Source organism: Metarhizium album (genome assembly GCF_000804445.1).
Source record: "Metarhizium album ARSEF 1941 chromosome Unknown scaffold_6, whole genome shotgun sequence".
Taxonomy (NCBI): Eukaryota; Fungi; Ascomycota; class Sordariomycetes; order Hypocreales; family Clavicipitaceae; genus Metarhizium; species Metarhizium album.
In genome coordinates, this window is record NW_024467580.1 from 573506 (window position 1) to 593425 (window position 19920).

Here is a 19920-nt window from a genome sequence, read left to right on the forward strand (position 1 = left end):
AACTCGCCCTCACCACTTCTCCCACGTCGCCCACGATTCGCATACTGGCTGGCGTTCCCGAGTTGAACGGGCATTCGCCCGCTACTTCAAACTCACCATGAGCCCACCCACGAGTCCAGACCCTGGCCCGGATGCCATGTTGTCAAACGCCCAGACCCAGAGAGCACGATGGGCGACCCGGAAGATGACGGTCAAGAGCAGCCGCACCAAGCGGCTGTCCCTCCTGAACCGCGTGCACAGGAGAATGCACTCCGAAAAAAGCGTTACCGGAGACGACGGAAACGGTGCGCCGTTCGAAGACCGTGACCCTCACCACAACGGCGGCGGAGACGAACATCACAGTGACGACCCGCAAGACGAGACAGACGACGAGTCTGACGACGAGGACTCGACTCGCACTCTGTACTTCAACATGCCCCTCCCTGATGACATGATTGAAGATGGCCGCCCTATATATTCCTTTCCCCGGAACAAGATCCGTACCGCAAAATACACGCCGCTGTCCTTCATTCCTAAAAATCTGTGGTTTCAATTTCATAACGTGGCCAACATTTTCTTCTTGTTCTTGGTCATTCTTGTTGTGCGTACCCGAAAGCCTTGCTTTGTGCCTTTGTGGTCTTTGACTCGCTTTTTCCGTCTTGATGAGCACTAATCACTTCTACCTTGCAGATTTTCCCCATTTTTGGCGGCGTTAACCCGGGCTTGAACGCCGTTCCCCTGATCGTCATCATCGTCCTCACCGCGGCCAAAGACGCTATAGAGGACTACCGGAGGACCATACTGGATATCGAGCTCAACAACGCCTCTGTCCACAAACTGCACAACTGGAACAACGTCAATGTTCAAGAAGATAATGTGTCAACGTGGCGAAAGTTCAAAAAGGCCAACTCGCGCTTCTTTGGTTCTATCTGGCATGCCGTCGAAAGCTTATGGTCCAAAAAGGCCAGGACGCGTCGAGCCGAGCGCAAGGAACGCAAGCGAAACCCCCAGATGGAAGAGGAGGCCCGTCCCTCGATAGAAACGGTCCGGACACGGAGGTCGATTCGCGAATCCATTGCCTCGCCCTTCGGAAACCGGGAACCGTTTGTCGATGCTCAGGAAGAGATTCAGATGACACCGGTACCATCCCCGACGCCTGCAAATGGTGTCCCTCACGTTCAATTCCCTGACCTGGAAGATGCAAGGCGTGCCGCTGCTATCCAAGACATGAAATCTGACCTGATCAACTACACGAAGCCATCCAAGGGCGCGCGTTTCAACAAGGATACCTGGAAAGGCCTCAAGGTTGGTGATTTCGTGCGTATTTACAACGACGACGAACTGCCCGCCGACGTCATCATCCTGTCTACATCCGATCCTGATGGAGCCTGTTACGTCGAGACAAAGAACTTGGATGGCGAGACTAACCTAAAAGTCCGACAAGCTCTTCGTTGTGGCCGATCGATTAGGCATGCCCGTGACGCCGAGCGTGCCGAGTTCAGGATTGAGAGTGAAGCGCCTCATCCCAATCTGTACAAATATAATGGAGCTATTCACTGGCAGCAGGCTGTGCCGGGATATCCGGATGATGACCCCGAGGATATGACTGAACCCATCACCATTGACAATCTTCTGCTTCGAGGCTGCAACTTGCGCAATACCGAATGGGTCCTCGGTGTTGTTGTCTTTACGGGTCACGACACGCGAATCATGATGAATGCCGGTATTACACCAAGCAAGCGAGCTAGAATTGCCAGAGAGATGAACTTCAACGTCATCTGCAATTTTGGAATCCTTCTCATCATGTGTCTTCTTGCCGCCATTGTGAATGGTGTTGCTTGGGCCAAGACTGATGCTTCTCTTCATTTCTTTGAGTTTGAGTCCATTGGTGGAAGTGCCCCTATGAGCGGTTTCATCACCTTTTGGGCTGCCATCATTCTGTTTCAGAACTTGGTGCCAATCTCACTTTACATCACGCTGGAAGTCGTGAGGACGCTTCAGGCGATTTTCATCTTCAGTGATGTCGAAATGTACTATGAACCAATTGACCAGCCTTGCATCCCAAAGTCCTGGAACATATCCGACGACGTGGGCCAGATTGAGTATATATTTTCAGACAAGACTGGTACGCTTACGCAGAACGTCATGGAGTTCAAGAAGGCGACAGTCAACGGGCAACCCTACGGCGAAGCATACACCGAGGCACAGGCTGGTATGCAGAAGCGGATGGGCGTGGATGTCGAAAAGGAGGGGGCTCGTATTCAGGCCGAGATTGCTGAAGCCAAGGTACGAGCCCTCCAGGGCCTTCGCAAAATCAACGACAACCCATATCTACACGACGATGCCCTGACGTTTATTGCCCCTGATTTCGTCTCCGACCTGGCTGGAGAGAATGGCCAAGAGCAGCAATCAGCCATTGAGGAGTTCATGCTAGCATTGGCCCTTTGCCACACAGTCATTGCAGAGAAGACTCCGGGTGAACCCCCCAAAATGACGTTCAAGGCGCAATCTCCCGACGAAGAAGCCTTGGTAGCCACGGCTCGTGATATGGGCTTCACCGTTTTGGGCCACTCAGGCGACGGCATCAACCTCAACGTAATGGGTGAAGAACGCCACTATCCGATACTCAATACCATCGAATTCAATTCCAGTCGAAAGCGCATGAGTTCCATTGTCAGAATGCCTGACGGCCGAATCGTCTTGATTTGCAAGGGAGCCGACTCGGTCATTTATGCGCGGTTGAAGCGAGGTGAGCAGCAGCAACTTCGACGTGAGACCGCCGAGCACCTCGAGATGTTTGCTCGTGAAGGTCTTCGTACGCTCTGCATTGCCCGTAAAGACTTGACCGAGGCCGAATACCGCAGTTGGAAGAAGGAGCATGACGAAGCTGCATCGGCTCTCGAAAATCGCGAAGAGAAGCTGGAAAATGTGGCGGACATGATTGAACAAGAGCTCTACCTCCTTGGCGGCACCGCTATCGAGGATCGTCTCCAGGATGGCGTTCCCGATACTATCGCTCTGCTTGCCAAGGCTGGTATTAAGCTATGGGTCCTGACCGGCGACAAGGTCGAGACGGCCATCAACATTGGCTTCTCCTGCAATTTACTCAGTAACGACATGGAACTGATTCACCTGAGAGTCGAAGAAGACGAGAGTGGGGAGACTTCAGACGATGCGTTCCTTGAGAATGTTGAAAAGCAACTGGATCAATACCTTCAGGTCTTTGGCATAACAGGAAGTGATCAAGATCTTGCTTTGGCTAGGAAGAACCACGAACCCCCTGGCCCGACACACGGGGTCGTGATTGATGGCTTCACGCTTCGCTGGGCCCTCCACGACAAGCTGAAACAGAAGTTCTTGTTGTTATGCAAGCAATGCCGGTCAGTTTTGTGCTGCCGTGTCAGCCCAGCCCAAAAGGCTGCCGTTGTTGCCATGGTCAAGAATGGATTGGATGTTATGACCCTGTCCATTGGCGATGGTGCAAATGATGTAGCCATGATACAGGAAGCCGATGTTGGCGTTGGAATTGCCGGATTGGAAGGTCGACAGGCCGCCATGTCTTCGGACTATGCGATTGCCCAGTTCCGATTCCTTCAGAGACTGGTACTTGTTCACGGTCGATGGTCCTATCGAAGGCTAGCAGAAAGTATCAGCAATTTCTTCTACAAGAACATGGTCTGGACGTTTGCCATCTTCTGGTACGAGGCCTTCTGCGATTACGACATGACCTATCTTTTCGACTATACGTATATTCTCATGTTCAACCTGTTCTTTACATCCGTACCTGTTGCTATCATGGGTGTCCTCGACCAGGATGTGTCGGACAAGGTCTCTCTTGCTGTGCCTGAACTTTATCGCCGCGGTATTGAGCGTCTGGAGTGGACACAGAAGAAGTTCTGGTAAGTCGAACCTGCGCTGTAAGTCGTCCGGCAGCGTGGGAGACGAAGTGCTAACAGCAAACACAACACCACTAGGCTCTACATGGTCGACGGCATCTACCAGTCGGTTATGGTTTTCTTCATTCCTTACCTGCTCTTTATCCCTGCCAAATCAGTGACCTTGGATGGTCTCGGCCTTGAGGACAGGCTTCGATTCGGTGCATACGTTGCCCATCCGGCCATCTTGGCCATCAACGGGTACATCTTGATCAACACGTATCGCTGGGACTGGCTCATGCTTCTTATTGTAGTTATCAGTGATGTTTTCATCTTTTTCTGGACAGGCATCTACACCTCATTCACCTCATCCGGCTTTTTCTACAACACAGCCGCTCAGGTTTACGGAGAGGCGACTTTCTGGGCGGTCTTCTTTCTCGTTCCCGTTATTTGCCTCTTTCCTCGATTCGCTATCAAGGCGCTCCAAAAGGTCTATTGGCCATACGACGTCGATATCATCAGGGAACAAGAGCTTATGGGACGGTTTGCTCATCTTGACAAGGGCGCTGCAGGAGAAGCCGACAGTGCAGAGAGCTCTAGTGGGAAGTCAGGGTCCGAGAGTCCAAGGAAAGCAAAGCACATGACATATGGCAGCGTGGACGAAGACCTGCGACCAATATATCCGCCGTCGACGGCTACGCGGGCCACAACCCACAATAGAACTCAAAACGGCAGCGATTCGACAAACTATACTGCGAACCGCATGTCGCTCGACGTCCCCGCCCAGGGTCGTCATTCGACAGAACGCGCGAGACCGTCGTACGACCGAATGCGCATGTCGATGGATCGCGTCCGACCCAGCTTCGAGGCGAGTAATGACTTTACTTCGGCAGCTCGACTGTCACGGATCGAATCAAGCCAATCTCACGCTCAGCCGCCTCAGGGCGGTCGGTTCAAGGCAAGACTCCGTGGACTGTCCTTGACCAAGAGTGCAAACGTTTAGGAGCATTTCGAAATTGGTGGGCGACGACCTCATCCCTGAACCGTTGTTGTATATCATATTTATCATATGTCTGCGTTACACCCCGTTATCCCCTATACCCCCCCCCTCTCTCTCACACAAAAAGACGCTATTCCCACGGTGTGTGCCGAGAGGATCGATTACATATCCGCTAGAACATAGGAACACAGCAGGGCCGTCATCATCCCCGCGTTTTAATGATTTGCATGAGCAATCTATGAGTTTGTGACACTCACTTGCCTTTTTTTTCTTTTAATGCTTTTCGAGACTCGTCGACGATGAAAAACGTTTACACATCATCACTTTTTACACGCTCGCATCCGACCAAAAAAATCGACAAATGGCGGCACGACAAAGAGAATTTTCATTGCTTCGTCTCGGCTGTTGGGGAACAAATTTCATCCTTGCAAGGCGTTCTGCTGACTGGAGCATGACAATTTTCCGACTGTTTTCTTGCGTTTTATCACATCTTTATATTTTTTTCTCGTCGTAGCGCGCCTAGAACTGACTCCTGTTGGAAGAGACAGGCAAGAAGGAAGGGATGTTCGGTGGAGGATCCTGTACTGCCTAAAATAGCATTGTTTTTCCAGTGTTTGGCTTTGCGTGGCTTTCTAGACACTTGTCTTGACGCACACGAGCGGTGGGGGTACGATATAGAGGAGGATGGAAGGGTGTTTGCGTCGCCGCGCGGGAGGTGGCAGTCCTGAGGGAAGCCTGGATATGGTGCTGTGCACATGTGAATATTGCATCTTTCTTTTTGGAGATGAGGAGAAGTAGTATACGTGTTAATCATAGCCAACAACAGTTGACGGAGCCATGTGACTGCCGCAGTGTCCAAGGCAGCAAGTACCTTTGGTACAGAACACCAAAACCACAGCCTGCAGCAACACTGTTGCTGTAGCTGCCGGCCAGAAGATCAGTCCGTGAGCTGTCGCCGTGCTGAAGCATTGCAGTTCTACGCATGGAGACGAGCACGAGAGGTGTCGTCCAAGTCGCTGCTCCGTAAACGGACGCAGAATGGGCGATGGTTGGTTCGTCTAATCGTCGGTCGTATTCCGCCCCACATGAGCTCCGAGTCGCGTGTCGATCCTCTCGGCGCGCCCCCCCCCCCCTTCCCGACCATCTCCAACCTGACATGTATGTATGCCATCTAATGTGCAGACACCCGCCGCCGAGCTTGCTGAGGTTGCTGCGGCTGCTCAGCCGTTGATTGACAGGAAAGCCGTGCCGTCGCACCTCAACAAGCAGCTTTCGACGGCTCGGATCAATGGGGCGCCTCTCCCCGGAGCCGCTGGCGTCGTGGTGGTACGACTTCAGCAACCACGCGACGGCCAGACTTGACATTTCGTACGCACCTCTCCAACGTTGCGTAAACCTCTGCCGTCCGCCTCTTGCTCTTGACGCGACTGCTGACCCCATCCGGACCCCAGGAAAAGCACCCTCCAGGTCGGGTGCGCCATAGTCGTCATTCTCGTCTCCCTGATGACAGCGCGTCTCCTGGCCCACGCCCACGCCAACTCCACCCCCCGACCTCTTCGATACCGCGTCCCTCCAGCCAAGCTCCCGGAGACGAGGACGACGGTCGAGCAGACCAGCATCAAGATCCCCGGAGCCTCGGCGATCCAATGCTACGCCCCTGCCACGGGCCAATTCCTCGGGCTGGTCAACCCCTCCACGCCGGACGGCATCGACCGCGCCGTCGCCGCCGCGTCGGCCGCCCAAAGAAGGTGGCGGCAGACGTCGTTTCGCCAACGCAAAGCCGTCCTCGGCTCCCTGATGCAGTACGTCCTGGACCACGCCGAGGACATCTGCAGGACCGCGTGCCTGGACAGCGGCAAGACCATGGTCGACGCGCAGCTGGGCGAGATCCTGGTCACGGTCGAGAAGATCCAGTGGACGCTGCTGCACGGCGAGAAGGCCCTGAGGCCCTCGCGACGGCCGACCAGCCTGCTCATGGCGTATAAGCGCAACACAGTCCACTACGAGCCGCTGGGCGTGGTCTCGGCCCTCGTGTCGTGGAACTACCCCTTCCACAACATGATGGGCCCCATCGTCAGCGCCCTCTTCGCCGGCAACGCCATCGTCGTCAAGGTCTCGGAGCAGACGGCCTGGTCGAGCGCGCACTTTGCAGACGTCGCGCGCGGGGCGCTCGCCGCCCACGGCCACGACCCCAACCTCGTCCAGGCCGTCGCCTGCTGGCCCCAGACGGCGGGCCACCTGACCTCGCACCCGGCCGTAAGCCACGTCACCTTCATCGGCTCGCGGGCCGTGGCGCACCACGTCGCCGCCAGCGCCGCAAGGAGCCTGACGCCCGTCGTGGCCGAGCTCGGCGGCAAGGACCCCTTCATCGTGCTCGACTCGGCCGCCCCCCGCCTCGCGCGCATAGCAGAGGTCGTCCTGCGAGGCACCTTCCAGGCCGCCGGCCAGAACTGCATCGGCATCGAGCGCGTCATCGCGGCCGGCGCCGTCTACGACCGCCTCGTCGACATGCTCGCGCCCCGCGTCAGGGCGCTCCGCCTCGGCCCCGACGCCGACGTCGGCGCCCTGATATCAGACGCCTCCTTCGACCGGCTCGAGGAGCTCATCGCCGACGCCGTCCGGCACGGGGCCCGGCTCCTCGCCGGCGGCAGCCGACACGTCCACCCCGACTACCCCAAGGGGCACTACTTCCAGCCCACTCTGCTCGTCGACGTCACCGTCGACATGCGCATCGCCCAGCACGAGTGCTTCGCCCCGGTCCTGACCATGCTGAGGGCCGCGTCCTCCTCCGCGGACGACATGCTCGCCGTCGCAAACGCACCCGACTTCGGCCTCGGCGCTTCCGTCCACGGCTCTGAGCGCGACCCCGCCTTGGGCCCCATCGTCCGCGGCCTCAAGGCCGGCATGGTTGCCGTCAACGACTTTGCCGCCTACTATGCCGTTCAACTCCCCTTCGGCGGGGTTGCTGGCTCTGGCTACGGCCGCTTCGCCGGCGAGGAGGGCCTCCGGGGCCTGTGTAATATCAAGAGTGTCTGCGAGGATCGCTTCGGCTGGCTGGGCATTCGGACGGGGATTCCCCCGCCTGTGCAGTATCCTGTGCCCAGTCAGGAACGGGGCTGGGCATTTGCCCACGGTGTTGTGGAGGTCGGCTACGGAGAGGGACCGAGAAAAGTCAAAGGGTTGGCCAAGATACTGGGCAACATGTGATTATTCCACCGCTGCACGCCGTCATCCTCGAAGCTTGCCTTCCATTTCACGGCCTTTGGTAATAGGCCCCAGTGCTTGCACCTCAGTCGAGGAAAAGGGCGGTGCTCCTTCTTTCAAGACTCTTCGGGCTCAAAGGCTGACGATTTTCGAGCTGCGAATCCCTACCGCCCGCACACGCCGCTCACCCCCCCCATAGTCGCATTTGTTGAATTGGCAAAGAAAAATTATTGATCAGCATTCATTCTGTGGCTAGCTATCTGAAAACCTGCCGTTTTTATGAGCAAAGGCTTGCGTGTATCACATTGCGTAAAACTACCCGTGCCATACCACAACGTATGACCGGCAACATGATGGCCCTAGAGATTTACCAACCAGCTTCCACGGCTGAACTATCAGCTCCCCAACCGTTGTTGGTAGGAATAGCAGCTTCGACAGTCTCACCTCCCCAGCCCTTGTTTGTCGAGGCCGGAGCGATTGCGGCAGCCTCACCTCCCCAGCCGTTGTTGACAGGAGCCGAAGAAGTCGCACCGTTAGACTGAGGATTACCCCATCCAGGACCACTACCATTTATATTCTCTGTTTGCCCTGCTCCCCAAGAGTCATTGCCCGAAACATCACCTGCCTGCCCTTGGCCAGGGGCCTCTTCAGGGTCGTAGTCAGACTCCGTTTCAAAACGAAGATTAATGGCTGCATCTCCCTCTGGAACAAAGATCCTTAAAAACTCAGGGATCTCCTGCTTTGTTTCTAGGAGGGTCCTAGTGAGAACGCTCCCCAAGGACTCATCGTCGACGGGGTCAAAGAAGGATGTCGCCAACCCTCGGTGCCCAATACGCCCAGTTCGACCTACAAGGAACAGTTAGAAGTATTACCGACATTCCCCCAACGACCGACCTACCAATTCGGTGAGTATACTCTTCAATTCCACCATGTTCGATGTTGGGGAGGTCGTAGTTGATAACATGCATGACGTTACGAACATCAATGCCCCGAGCAGTGACCCCAGTAGCAATAAGAATTGGAGCCTGGCCAGCGCGGAAAGAGCGTAGCGCGGCTTCACGTTCTTTTTGAGTTCGTTCGGAGTGCATGGAAGTGACCGGCAGGCCCATGTTGTACAAGAAATCGTCCAAGTTGTCGACTTCTCTGCGACTATTGGCGAAAATAATGGTTCTCACACCAGTCATTTGATTGAGAAGACGGAGAAGAGTATCTCGCTTCTCATCTCGCTCTGTGGCAAGTATCACCTGCTTGATATTCTCCGTGGTGCTGCCAGCTCTGCCAACTCGGAATCGGACGTGAGCCGCCGACAAGTATTCCTTGGCAAGTTCTCGAGCAGCCTTGGGGAACGTGGCTGAGAAGAGACCGTACTTGACATTGCCCTCGTCCTGTTCTGTATGCGGTGTTAGCCTGTTTATTCTAGCACGGAACGAGAAAGGTGTCACACCTACCTCCGCCTGTGAGGATCTGGCCGAGGTCGTCATTCCAATCAGAATCGAGCATTTCATCTGCTTCGTCGATGACCATGTGTTTGAGGCGGCGAAGGGTCAAAATGTGCGGACGAGATACGAAGTCCACCAACCGCCCGGGGGTCCCAACGAGAACGTCGCATCCCTTGCTCAGCAAACCAATTTGCTGACTCATAGGTAGACCGCCATACACGACGCATGGACGAAGCATAGAGCGATAGCAGAACTTTCGAGCTTCATTGAATATCTGCACAGCTAGCTCCCGAGTTGGCACGACCACCAAGACCAATGGTTCAGCGGTGACGGCATCAACGCCTTCACGGTATGTGGCTGGGTTAGGGCGAGGAGCGGCCAGCTTTTTGGCCTTGCCCATGAGTCTGCTCAGAATGGGGATCAAAAATGCAGCTGTCTTGCCGGATCCTGTAATAACAACGGTGTTTAGTCAATCAATGAGCCGGCGGGGAAAATGTCGGCGGTGGGCGGCTTATTTCGTACCTGTCTGCGCAATGCCGATTACATCGTGACCCTGGAGCATTGATGGAATGGTGTATTTTTGGATAGGCGTGGGAGCATCATATCCCATCAAGGCAATATTCTCTGCCATGACAGGATGAAGTGCGGCATCCTTGAAAGTCCTGATGGGCTGAATCCTGACAGGCCCTTCCTGTTCGACGCTGATTTTCTCGATCCTGGCGTTGTTAAATGAATTTGAGGTCCTTGTCTATGTGTGGTACACTTACTTGGAAAAATCTAATCCGGCACGATCATGACGAGACTGAGGGTCACCGAAAAGCTCGAGCTCCAACGCTTCGTATTTCGGTCCTACATCCCCGAACTCATCGTTCCACTGATAGATCGGCGCAGATCCATCAAAGTCCTCGGTCTTCGTACTTCCATCGCCATTGAAGGCCGAGTAGTCGATCTTCTGCGGCTCAACCCAGGCACCAGGGGCTGCAGCGGGAGGCTTGGTATGGCTTTCCATGGTATTTCTTGCAAGGGGCGAATTCTAAGAGTCGATTTAGTTTTCAGCCTCTACGTGCTCGACGGTAACGAATTGCAGGCGCAATCCCAGATCAGCGTCTGGCATAGGCGCGGGGAAGTGCTGCAGCTCACATAGCCCGAACAGAAATATAATGAACATGCAGGCGCAGGAGAGGAAAACGAGGAGAGCCGTGTCTCACTTTGCAAAGAAGCTACAATGGCCCCAACGAGAGAAATAGAGGAGTGAGCAGGCAACTAGTGAAACAAGTCTTCTCGATATCTAGAAAGAAACGGGAAGCATAGGAAGGAAACGGAAATTGGGGGAGGAATGAAGGGAGGAGGAAGGCAGGAAGGAAGGAAGTGGGGAAGGAAAGACGAGGAAGAGGAGAGTTTTATTTGTAAACACTTACAGCTGCTGGAGAGCTCGACAGCTGGTCAATGTGTTGACGAGACTGACAGCTTCTTTTGACACCTTACACTTGCGACCAGGATCAGGTTGACTTGTGCAAAGACTGGGCTACAACTTTCTGCTGCAGTTGAATGCATCAAAATACTTCGACCCTCGTGGTCCTGGGCTTCATTAAACGCGGTATATTCACGTCACTTGAGATGCAAGCAGAGCGCTGCATCCAGTTGTTCGAGGACTATATCCTAATTACAGAATTAGACTTCATGCCAGCTGAATGGCAAGTCACGAGAGGTGGCTCGCCAACATGGCCAACGCACGTGGGGTATTGCGATACCTGCTGCTCAGAGGCATTTTCATGCCACGCACCGGGATCCGCTGTCTTCTTGTCCCTGGGCTACGCCACACACGCAGGACTGGCCGTGCTCCATCCAGCACATGGAACACACTTAGTAATGGGAGCCAGCTGGCTCGTAGCTGCCAAAGGGATTGGCAAATCGAGCTGAACGCTGCAATCTCGTGTGTTGGGGTGTGTCACTGATGACAAATGTCGACCCTCACCATAAATCGAGCAAATCTTGTGTATCCATAGCAGTTGAAGGCTCATAGTCAGCCAGGCCATCCTTCAAGATCTGTTCTGTTGACGAGGCAGCACGACCAGGGGCACCTCCTTCTTTCTTGGCCTTATCGAGGCCCTTGTTAACGGCATCGAGAAACCTTTTGCAAAATATTTCTTGTCGAGCCGCTCGATTTGAATACATTTCGCTTTCTTCGTCACGGCGGGCGCCAGAGAGATTGAGATATTCGAAGGAATTTGGGGCACGAGGTACTCTGTACAGAGTATCCCAGTATTGACAAGGGTACTCTGTTTGTGTTGATTCATCCGCGAAACCGGTTTTGAGAAAACGAGACAGCGCCATGATCTGTTTTGTCAAGTTTTGGGCGTCCTTGGCCTTCATTGACGTGCGTGTGGCCGAAGTCCAGCCTCCACTGGAGGAAGACGTAGCCCAGCCCATGATTGCGCAGAACGTGCCTAGAGTCTTAACCCACCCACCTGGACAGTTCACCAGCTCGGAACCAGCTACGTCAAGCAACCATTCCATCACGGCGAGCGAGTCGTTACTTATGTCGGCGGATAAGTGTGTCATCCCGGCTCGTATATACATTGATGCATGGTCTGTGCAGTGCTTGACCTCTTCTCCTGGGAGGGCCCGGAGCAATTTCAAAAGTTGAGCTCTCACTGGGGTAGAGCTGTCAGAAATTAGGGGGAGAAGTTTATTCAGCAGGGGAATTGTGCCAACAGGATTGGTTGGCTGGTCGGCAGATAGTTGGCTCGTCAAAAAGGCCAAGGCTTCTCTGCGTTGTTTATCTGATCTTGATGAGGCGGCTAACGACAAATTGTGCTTGAATTGTTGGACGTAGTCTGGTGCATCCGTGGATAGGGATTGCTGTCCAACCACAATGGCTGTCCTCGGCGATTAGCGGCTTGTCAAGTCTAGAGTGCTTGGGTTGTTATCGAACCTTTAGATTTGAAGCTAGTGTCCGTGAAATTGGAGGCCTTTGGTTTTGTCTTTCCCACCTTATATTTGGGCTTCTACGTTGAGATTTCTTCAGCCAACTATGATTCGTCACATCACCACCGCCACCGCCACCGCCATCGCCGAAGAGTTTTCATACCTGGAAGTCTTTCTGTTTCTCCTTCTTTTTTTTGGCACTAGAGCCCATTGTGATGATCGCTGGAACGGCTGTGAAGAGAGTTTTATGTGTGCTAATTGATTTGACAGAGGAGTTCTATCGGTGGTCCATCAAATTTTGGCGGTGTGTTTCGGCAGAACGCCGTTCCTGTCGTCACCGGCCGGGAGTTACCCCACGTCTGCCTATTGACCAATGCGCGTGCGATCTCCTTTTCAAGACTGCAACGGATTCCAAGCTCCCTTACAGTGACCATGACAGACTCTTCGACGGTAGGTGCAGTCTTTGAAGGGGGCGCTTGGTTAGGCTCAAGAACGATGCTAATGTTAATTTTAGCCCAAGGTTCACGACGCTCTAGAAGAGAGGCTTGGGCAACTGTCTAAGAAACGAGGCGTCCGGGCGAGTATTGTTCTCGACAGAACCAGCGGCGCGATCCTGAAGACGAGCGGCGAATTGTCGGCTTTACGAACCGCAAAGGCTCGCGATGCGGCAACAACGGCGTCGTTCTCCAACGAGGCATCCGCAGCGGAAGCAAGTGAATCGCAAGGGGTTGAGGATTTCGCGGCCATGATTTGGAACTTTGTCAAAACGTCTGGCCATTTGGTGGAGGAGGTGGATACCGAGGTCACTCTACCGATCCGGACGCAGACGGAATTCTGGGCTAAAATCAGAACAGGATGAATTGCGACTTCTGAGATTACGAACAAAGAAACAGGAGATTGTCATCGTGCCCGATGCCAAATACGTCCTCACCGTTATTCACGACACACCATCCGCTTGAGACGGAGCGGATTGACGGAGATGCAACATGAGAAAGAGGGTTTTGAGTGGTGAATATGCACGGGGACGAGCATGACCGCTTTGCTGCTAGAACGACACGGCGTACAGGATGAATGATACCCCAGAGAGGTCGTACATGTAGTAAGCCCCGAGTCTCGCATGGGTCCAGTGAAGGACGGATTGGCCAAACGCTGCGTAAAGGTTTAATGCTCCGTGTTGGTGAGTTGATCATGTCTGATTGACCTCCCAAGGTACCACGTAAAACCCGCATGCCGTGCGCACATTATCGGCACAACGGGTAGTGGAGTGGCGTTTTGAGTTGTGCAGCTTCATGCCGGAGACTATCTAGCATTGGTTGCCCATTAGTACTATCAACCGGCAGAGCGCACCAGTTCGTGCATGGAGCACGAGCACTTGGCGGAGAGAGGTTCTTGGTGGGTCCTAAATAAAAGCCAAGTACCTACTCCGTACTCCGTACATAATGTACATAGAACGTACCCGGGCGCCTGAGCACCTAGGTAAGTGCCTACTAAGTACTCAGTATCTACTAAGCACTTAGGTAGTATTGACTGCATACCAAGTACCTGGGGAGGTGCCTGTATCTCCCTCGGTCCCAAGCTTCTTTCAGGTTGGCAGGACGCCAACGCCCTCAACTCTAGATGGGCCGATGCCATATGCAGATGCCGGTCCGGGGGCAGGGCGGCGCTGACGGGACGGTTGGTGCAGGTGATTGGGTGAATCTGGCGCCAGGCTAGAGCCTCTTCGGCGTTCGCCTGCCAGGCCGTGCCTACCTTAACCAGATTGCGGGGAAGGCAGGAATAAGGAATAAGGGACCAGGGCCTGAGGTTCCCAACCTCTTGAGTCTCCGACTCTGACCATGTGAGATCAGCGTCTCCCACATTTGACCTCTGTCATCTCTCAATTGCCCGTGTCACCACTCACTCGCTCGCGCATCAAGTCCCGGGCATGCGTCCTCCTTGCATTGAGCCATTGGTCACTTACTTCAAGCCCTTTGCAACACATGCGCCCCCCGTCCATGCCGAGCATCTCACGGCGCTTCCAAGTCAGCCAGCACTTGAGAGCAACGACGGGACGGGTCACGCCACTCACGCGGCACGCCAACATTAAAGTGCGAGACCGCGAGTGCGCAGAACGTCTTCCTGCATCGAGACGTCCGTCGATGTCCGACTTCCACTCTGCATCTGTCCATCCACGAATCGAACTGCTGCCGCCGGTGGTCGAAGATCAATTGTCTGTCAATCGCCACCCAGTCTCGTGACTCGTCTCTTCAAAGTCCCGAATCATCCACGCATCCGCCTCGGCTCAGCCAACACCTAGTGGCGACACCGTGGGATTCTATATTGATCCGGCCTTTCGACAGGCATTTTCATGGCTCACGAAGCAACCTCTTCCGGCGACGCCCAACAGCAGGACCATGTCGACAACCTTGAGTGAGCAAGACATTGAGAAACTCTTCTCTGGAGCACCGCAATTCTTTGCGCGGAATGAGAGCCACTTCTATGGCGCTCCTCATCCCAGCGTTGCGTTTCTGTTTGACGAGGAGCTTGAAATCAGAGACTTGACGGATCACGTTCAAATCGAGGACAAGGCTTGGGGTGCCATGACGGCCTGGCCTCACTTGACCAGGGACGCCGAGAATGACGCCGCCGCCAAGCGGCAGTTGCAAGAGAAGCACAAGGCTCACTTCCACATCAAGTGTCGAGAGCGGCCAAATATGGTGAGCATGCAGGGACTGGAAAAGGGAACCATGGGATATCAAGCAGCTCTCGAACTTCCGGCGGGCGATTCTCTTGAAGAAGAACAATTTGGCTTCGAAAGCCTCGGCACCAAAGCCAAGGTGATTGTGGAAGCCAGAGCCAACATGTTGTCAAACAGTGGAATGCTGCGCCGTATCCCAGAGCCCGAGGTCCTGGACCGCCTCCAGCGAAACAGCGACATCTATAGGCATAACGACCTGAAATCAAGAACTTCCGTGGAAACGTACAAGAACCTCTTTCACAGCTTCATGCGGCCCACCGACACCGTTACTGACCAGGCAGACCAATACGGCCTCAACAATCAGATTCGGGCCTTGCTAAAGTGCCTTGGCGTTGCAAACGTCTGGATAGACTTTTCTCGAGTGGAATGGAGGATCCGCCTGGGCCAGGTGCTCTGGGGGGAAAATGACGGTGACGAGCTTGACGATGACACAGCGATTCATGATACCGACGATGCCAAGGAGCGCGCCGAAGAAAAGTACTGGCTCCTCATACAGATTCTGCTTGCGACGGAGCTTCTCATCAGACTGGATGCCGTCACAGAAGGGATCGAATATGGCGTCACTGGAATAAGACCCATAGACGTCGTCCATTTCGAACGAGCAGCATCCCAGACGGTCAAATGGTCTTTACTCTTGGCTCGAAGTTGGCTCGACAACATTGAAATTGTCAAAGAAGATGATCCTTTGCCTGAGCGGCCTCCGCCACCACGGCGTGGGAGCAGCTGGCTCGGGGCGCTGGCCAGTAGGGTGACAAATCGATATCACAAAAAGAGCGCGTCGCGGCCCTACCACTACACTGTGAAGGGACGCAATAGCGAACGTCAGGTCGAGGGCCTGACCCATTTTGCCAGGAATCTGATGTGGCCGGGAATAGACAGATACGAGACTAAAATTTCAGAGAATGCGCAGAATGCAGTCGAGGAAACTCCGGGGCGGAGAACGAGCTCGCTATCCATAATATCGAGACATTCATCAAATTTCGGGGCTTGGGACATTACATGTAACCATGGCAAACACAAGGGTCGTGCACAAGCCCAACGGCGAAGGCTGGCTGCTGCCCTTCACGAGTCTGGTTGGCTGACCAAGTCATACGTGTTTGGCCTCATCATTCCCGGCGACTCCCTGTGCCACTACCTCATGGCCACGCTTTTGGAGAATGACACCGAGGCAATGGCGAAGCTCGGCCCATTTGCAAACTTGTCCGGAGGCTTCGTCTACTCGGGCAAGTCTTTCTGGAGCACAAGCTGCATTGTCGGACGTGTGCTTGCGGCAGGCAAGGGGGCAGCGGAGTGCATGGGCTGGATTTCAACCGACGTCCTTCCAGAAGGTGCAGAGGATGGCTGGCTGACGATAGAGGTTGATGATGTCCCCGGTGAGTCGACTCGCCACGTCATGGAATATCTTGAATCGCTGACACACACCTTTGCAATAGACGACATGGCGCAGCTGGGCAAGAAAGCCAGGCTCTGGGGCAAGAAAAAGGTTGAACGCGAATCGTCCATCTTGGGCAGCGGCAAGGAGAATTCCGTCCAAGCCGCGGACTTCATCATCCCACACGAGAACAAATACACCACGCCCCCGCCGGCGGTTCATGTCGAGCTCCTGTCTTTGGACCTCACGTCGGCTCCCGAGGCTGTACCGGCCACTCCGCTCTCGGAGATGGTCCCAACGCCGACGGTCGAGCATTGTACCAAATATCCCGAACTGATTTCATATCCTGCAGGGTGCAAGTTCTTTGTGTCGATTGGCGGAAGCAAGGAGGAGGAGTACCAGTATCCGCTGACGTACGATGTCAACTTTGTCACGGCCCATCCTTGTGCTCCATCGCAGAGGGTAAGGGTCGTGAGGTCGCCTGCGTCAAGCCCGACGATGCAGCATGTGAATGGGATGGGAGGGAGTGAAACGGCTCATAGCTCGAGAGCCTCGTTCAGGACTGGTAGGTCTTACGCCCTCGCACGGCCAATACATGCACGACAGGCGGTGTATATGTCTAACCCGTACCAGGACACCCCTTGCACAAGTTTTACGAGTTTACCGTGATTCACATTTCCGAACTGATCAAAAAGCCACGCACGGCGCTATCGGAATTTCTCGTCGATCCCACATTTGGCAGAGCAGGGTCGAACCGAGTGCTTGTCATTGACTGCATTACGGGCTTTGCGGAACAGCCACAGTCGCCAGCCCTCGCGGAAATCATGAAGCCGTCATCGTCACCGATTCTTGATCGAAAAGGCAGCTTCTCTGCGGCGGCCAGGATGCATTTAGAGTCTCAGAAGAGGCAGTTCGGCTCGGACATGGAGATTATGGTGCGAGCGATATGTGCACAAAGGGGATGGAATGCCGTCATTAGCAGACGGAAGAGGAGTTGTTTAGCTTGTGCAATTCGGGAAGCTGGCGCGTTGGCATGGAGGGTCATTGTACGAGTACCGTGATTACCATGACGGAGCGAGGGTTAAGTGACATTTGGTGTTTCGGGGCGTTGCATTCTCGGGCGACAAGGACGGGTTTGGGGTGTGTGACAGGTTGTCGGCGCGGGCATCCGTCGGTGATGAGCGTCATCTCGTACATGGTATTCAGGACAATCCAACTCTCCAAGCTCACGAGGTCTGTGTGTCTGGTGCTGGGCGTGGATGCGCATCGAGGTGGAAAATGTGCAATGTTTGCCTCGCCTCTGCTGCCTCTGCTCAGCCTTGGGCTTTGGCAGACGTGTTGGGCGGACCGCCGACCCACTTTTTCATGCACGGTCCGGTCGGCTGCGCGGACGAGCTGGCCGGCGAGAAGCTTCAACTCTGTTCCCTCTCCAACCCTCCAACAGCCAGTTGCCCATCTCAATCATGCTGCCAACCAAGGACATGCGACGGCCGGACCTGAGTAAGCGACCCGACCTCTTCGACCACCTCCCAAGCCACGGGCGTAGAATGCCGCGTCCGCCACGGGCCAGTCGAGCTCTCTGCTGGACAGGAGAGGCGAGATGCTGACGCTGCGCGCAACAGTCGTCCCCTATCAGGAACCGGCCGCCTCGGGCGACAAGGCGGATTTCTCGTCCACAATCTCCTCCACGCTACCCATGGCCGCCATGTTCACGCGCAACAGGTACATCGGATGGTACGTGGCGCGACGGACCGACCAGACGTCGCGCGACGCTGGCAATCCGGGGCCGGCGGCACGGCCAAGGGCCCCAGGCCAAAACAACAGACGGCTGACGATGCTTCCAACAGGGCGGCCGTCGTCTTCGCCATCCAGACTTGGCTAGGCGAGAGCGCGGAAGCGACCAGGGCGTCGAGCACGCCCGGCGTCTTCTCCGTCCTCATGTCCGGTACGAAGACGCTCGTTGTCGCCGTCGTCGTGACCGCCGTGTCGAGGGGGACCGCAAAGCTAACGAATGGCGTGTGGCAGTCATGGCGCTCGGCGTCACCTACATGCCTCTCTTCCTTCCGAGCCGCCACGCCACTGGGGGATCTGGCACCGAGGCTCCGGCTCCCGTGCCGGCGTCATGAATCTGCCGGGCATCCGGCGGCGAAGGCGCGTCGTCCCGGCGGGAGACGGTCGACGGAGAAGGGCTGGGGATGCGCGCACGGGTCGCGGCGGGAAGCGTACGACCAGGCGCGAGCCCGGCCGACGACGGGTTGAAGTCGAGAAGTGGCAAAATCATACTTTGGTAGCCCGAGCGCGCGCTCAGACGCACGCATCTCCGTCTCGGCGTTGCCCCCCCCCTGGCGGCGACGCCAGCGGCTCCATGCTCCATCCTGAAACCGCACGCAAGACGGCCCCCTGCGACGGGGTCACGGAAATAATAGACTCATTTCCCATTTAACCCACCACTCTGCTGCTCCTCCTCTGCCCTGTTTCCGCCTTTGCATTTCCACTTGTCGACGCCGCACGTCGAGCGTACGGCCTTTGTCTATCCCGACGGCGTGGCCTTTTTTTTTTTCCCTCCCTTCTCGCCCAGCCGTAAATCACCATCACCAGTATAATTCGACTGCGCCACCGAACAAAAGCAAGAGTTAAAATGAAGACGTCCCTCGCTCTCGTCCTCAGCGTCGCCGCCTCCGTCGTCAGCGTCAGCGCCGGCATCGTCATCACGCCCATCCACCCCGACCAGGTCGTGCCCAGCAACAGCGGGGATTGTTTCTTCGGGGTCGTCACGCCCCAGGGATGCGGGTAGGTGTCCATCTCGCCACCGGCGCCGGCACGGCAAAAGAGAGAGAGCTGACGGGCCGCCGTGAAGTCCTAGACGCAGGTAGCACGACCGTATTCTCTGGTCGCCACCGCTCGCGGGCAGACGAGAGGGAACGAGGGGGCGCGCGAATAACATTGTCGACGGGGTCTGGGGGGAAAGGGGGGGACGTCGCGGGCGGACAGACGTGTACGTCTACCCATCGCTGTAGAAGCAGAGGCGCAGCCAATTCAATAGAGGACGTTTCGACGCCCCGGCCACGCGGGAGAGGAGCATCGTCGGTTTCGTGATGGCGGCCGAGACACGTCGTCCGTGGGAGGCGCGGCCGCGTATCGCTCCGGGCCGGGCGCGAGCATCCAATCTCGGAACACGCGCAATTTCAGCGGACCAAGTCACCGATGGGTCTGCAGGAAATGAATGCCGCTCAGGACCTGAAACTACCGGGCCAGATCGGTCTCGTCGAATTTGTGCCCCGGTTTCGTCTCAGACCAGCATGGAACACAGGATCCAGGTCGCCCGACGAGCGGCGACGACAGGAGACAAGGACTACTGCAAAAGAATAGAAAGGCTACGCAGATTC

At 55.4% G+C, this 19920-nt stretch overlaps 6 protein-coding genes across 6 annotated transcripts; 5 read left to right on the forward strand and 1 right to left on the reverse strand.

The window, feature by feature from the left end:
* Positions 1–97: 97 nt before the first annotated feature.
* MAM_03287 (phospholipid-translocating P-type ATPase domain-containing protein) lies at positions 98–4857 on the forward strand (the record flags this gene model as incomplete). The annotated part of the gene is made up of 3 exons (XM_040822086.1): positions 98–580; positions 670–3878; positions 3954–4857. The coding sequence occupies 3 exons, from the start codon at positions 98–100 to the stop codon at positions 4855–4857; spliced, it is 4596 nt and encodes a 1531-aa protein (XP_040679891.1).
* A 1161-nt stretch (positions 4858–6018) lies between these two features.
* MAM_03288 (Aldehyde/histidinol dehydrogenase) lies at positions 6019–8061 on the forward strand (the record flags this gene model as incomplete). The annotated part of the gene is made up of 2 exons (XM_040822087.1): positions 6019–6180; positions 6322–8061. The coding sequence occupies 2 exons, from the start codon at positions 6019–6021 to the stop codon at positions 8059–8061; spliced, it is 1902 nt and encodes a 633-aa protein (XP_040679892.1).
* Positions 8062–8425: 364 nt separating this feature from the next.
* On the reverse strand, positions 8426–10506 carry MAM_03289 (DEAD/DEAH box RNA helicase; the record flags this gene model as incomplete). The annotated part of the gene is made up of 5 exons (XM_040822088.1): positions 8426–8904; positions 8957–9448; positions 9507–9944; positions 10020–10213; positions 10265–10506. 5 exons carry the CDS (start codon positions 10504–10506, stop codon positions 8426–8428), a joined length of 1845 nt encoding a protein of 614 aa, XP_040679893.1.
* Positions 10507–12857: 2351 nt separating this feature from the next.
* MAM_03290 (Dynein light chain-related protein) lies at positions 12858–13384 on the forward strand (the record flags this gene model as incomplete). The annotated part of the gene is made up of 3 exons (XM_040822089.1): positions 12858–12875; positions 12940–13227; positions 13280–13384. 3 exons carry the CDS (start codon positions 12858–12860, stop codon positions 13382–13384), a joined length of 411 nt encoding a protein of 136 aa, XP_040679894.1.
* Positions 13385–14818: 1434 nt separating this feature from the next.
* MAM_03291 (uncharacterized protein) lies at positions 14819–18660 on the forward strand (the record flags this gene model as incomplete). Its single annotated transcript, XM_040822090.1, has 6 exons — positions 14819–16535; positions 16596–17099; positions 17168–17482; positions 18157–18268; positions 18382–18479; positions 18560–18660. The coding sequence occupies 6 exons, from the start codon at positions 14819–14821 to the stop codon at positions 18658–18660; spliced, it is 2847 nt and encodes a 948-aa protein (XP_040679895.1).
* Positions 18661–19172: 512 nt separating this feature from the next.
* Positions 19173–19407, forward strand: MAM_03292 (uncharacterized protein; the record flags this gene model as incomplete). The annotated part of the gene is made up of 2 exons (XM_040822091.1): positions 19173–19324; positions 19398–19407. 2 exons carry the CDS (start codon positions 19173–19175, stop codon positions 19405–19407), a joined length of 162 nt encoding a protein of 53 aa, XP_040679896.1.
* Positions 19408–19920: the final 513 nt, after the last annotated feature.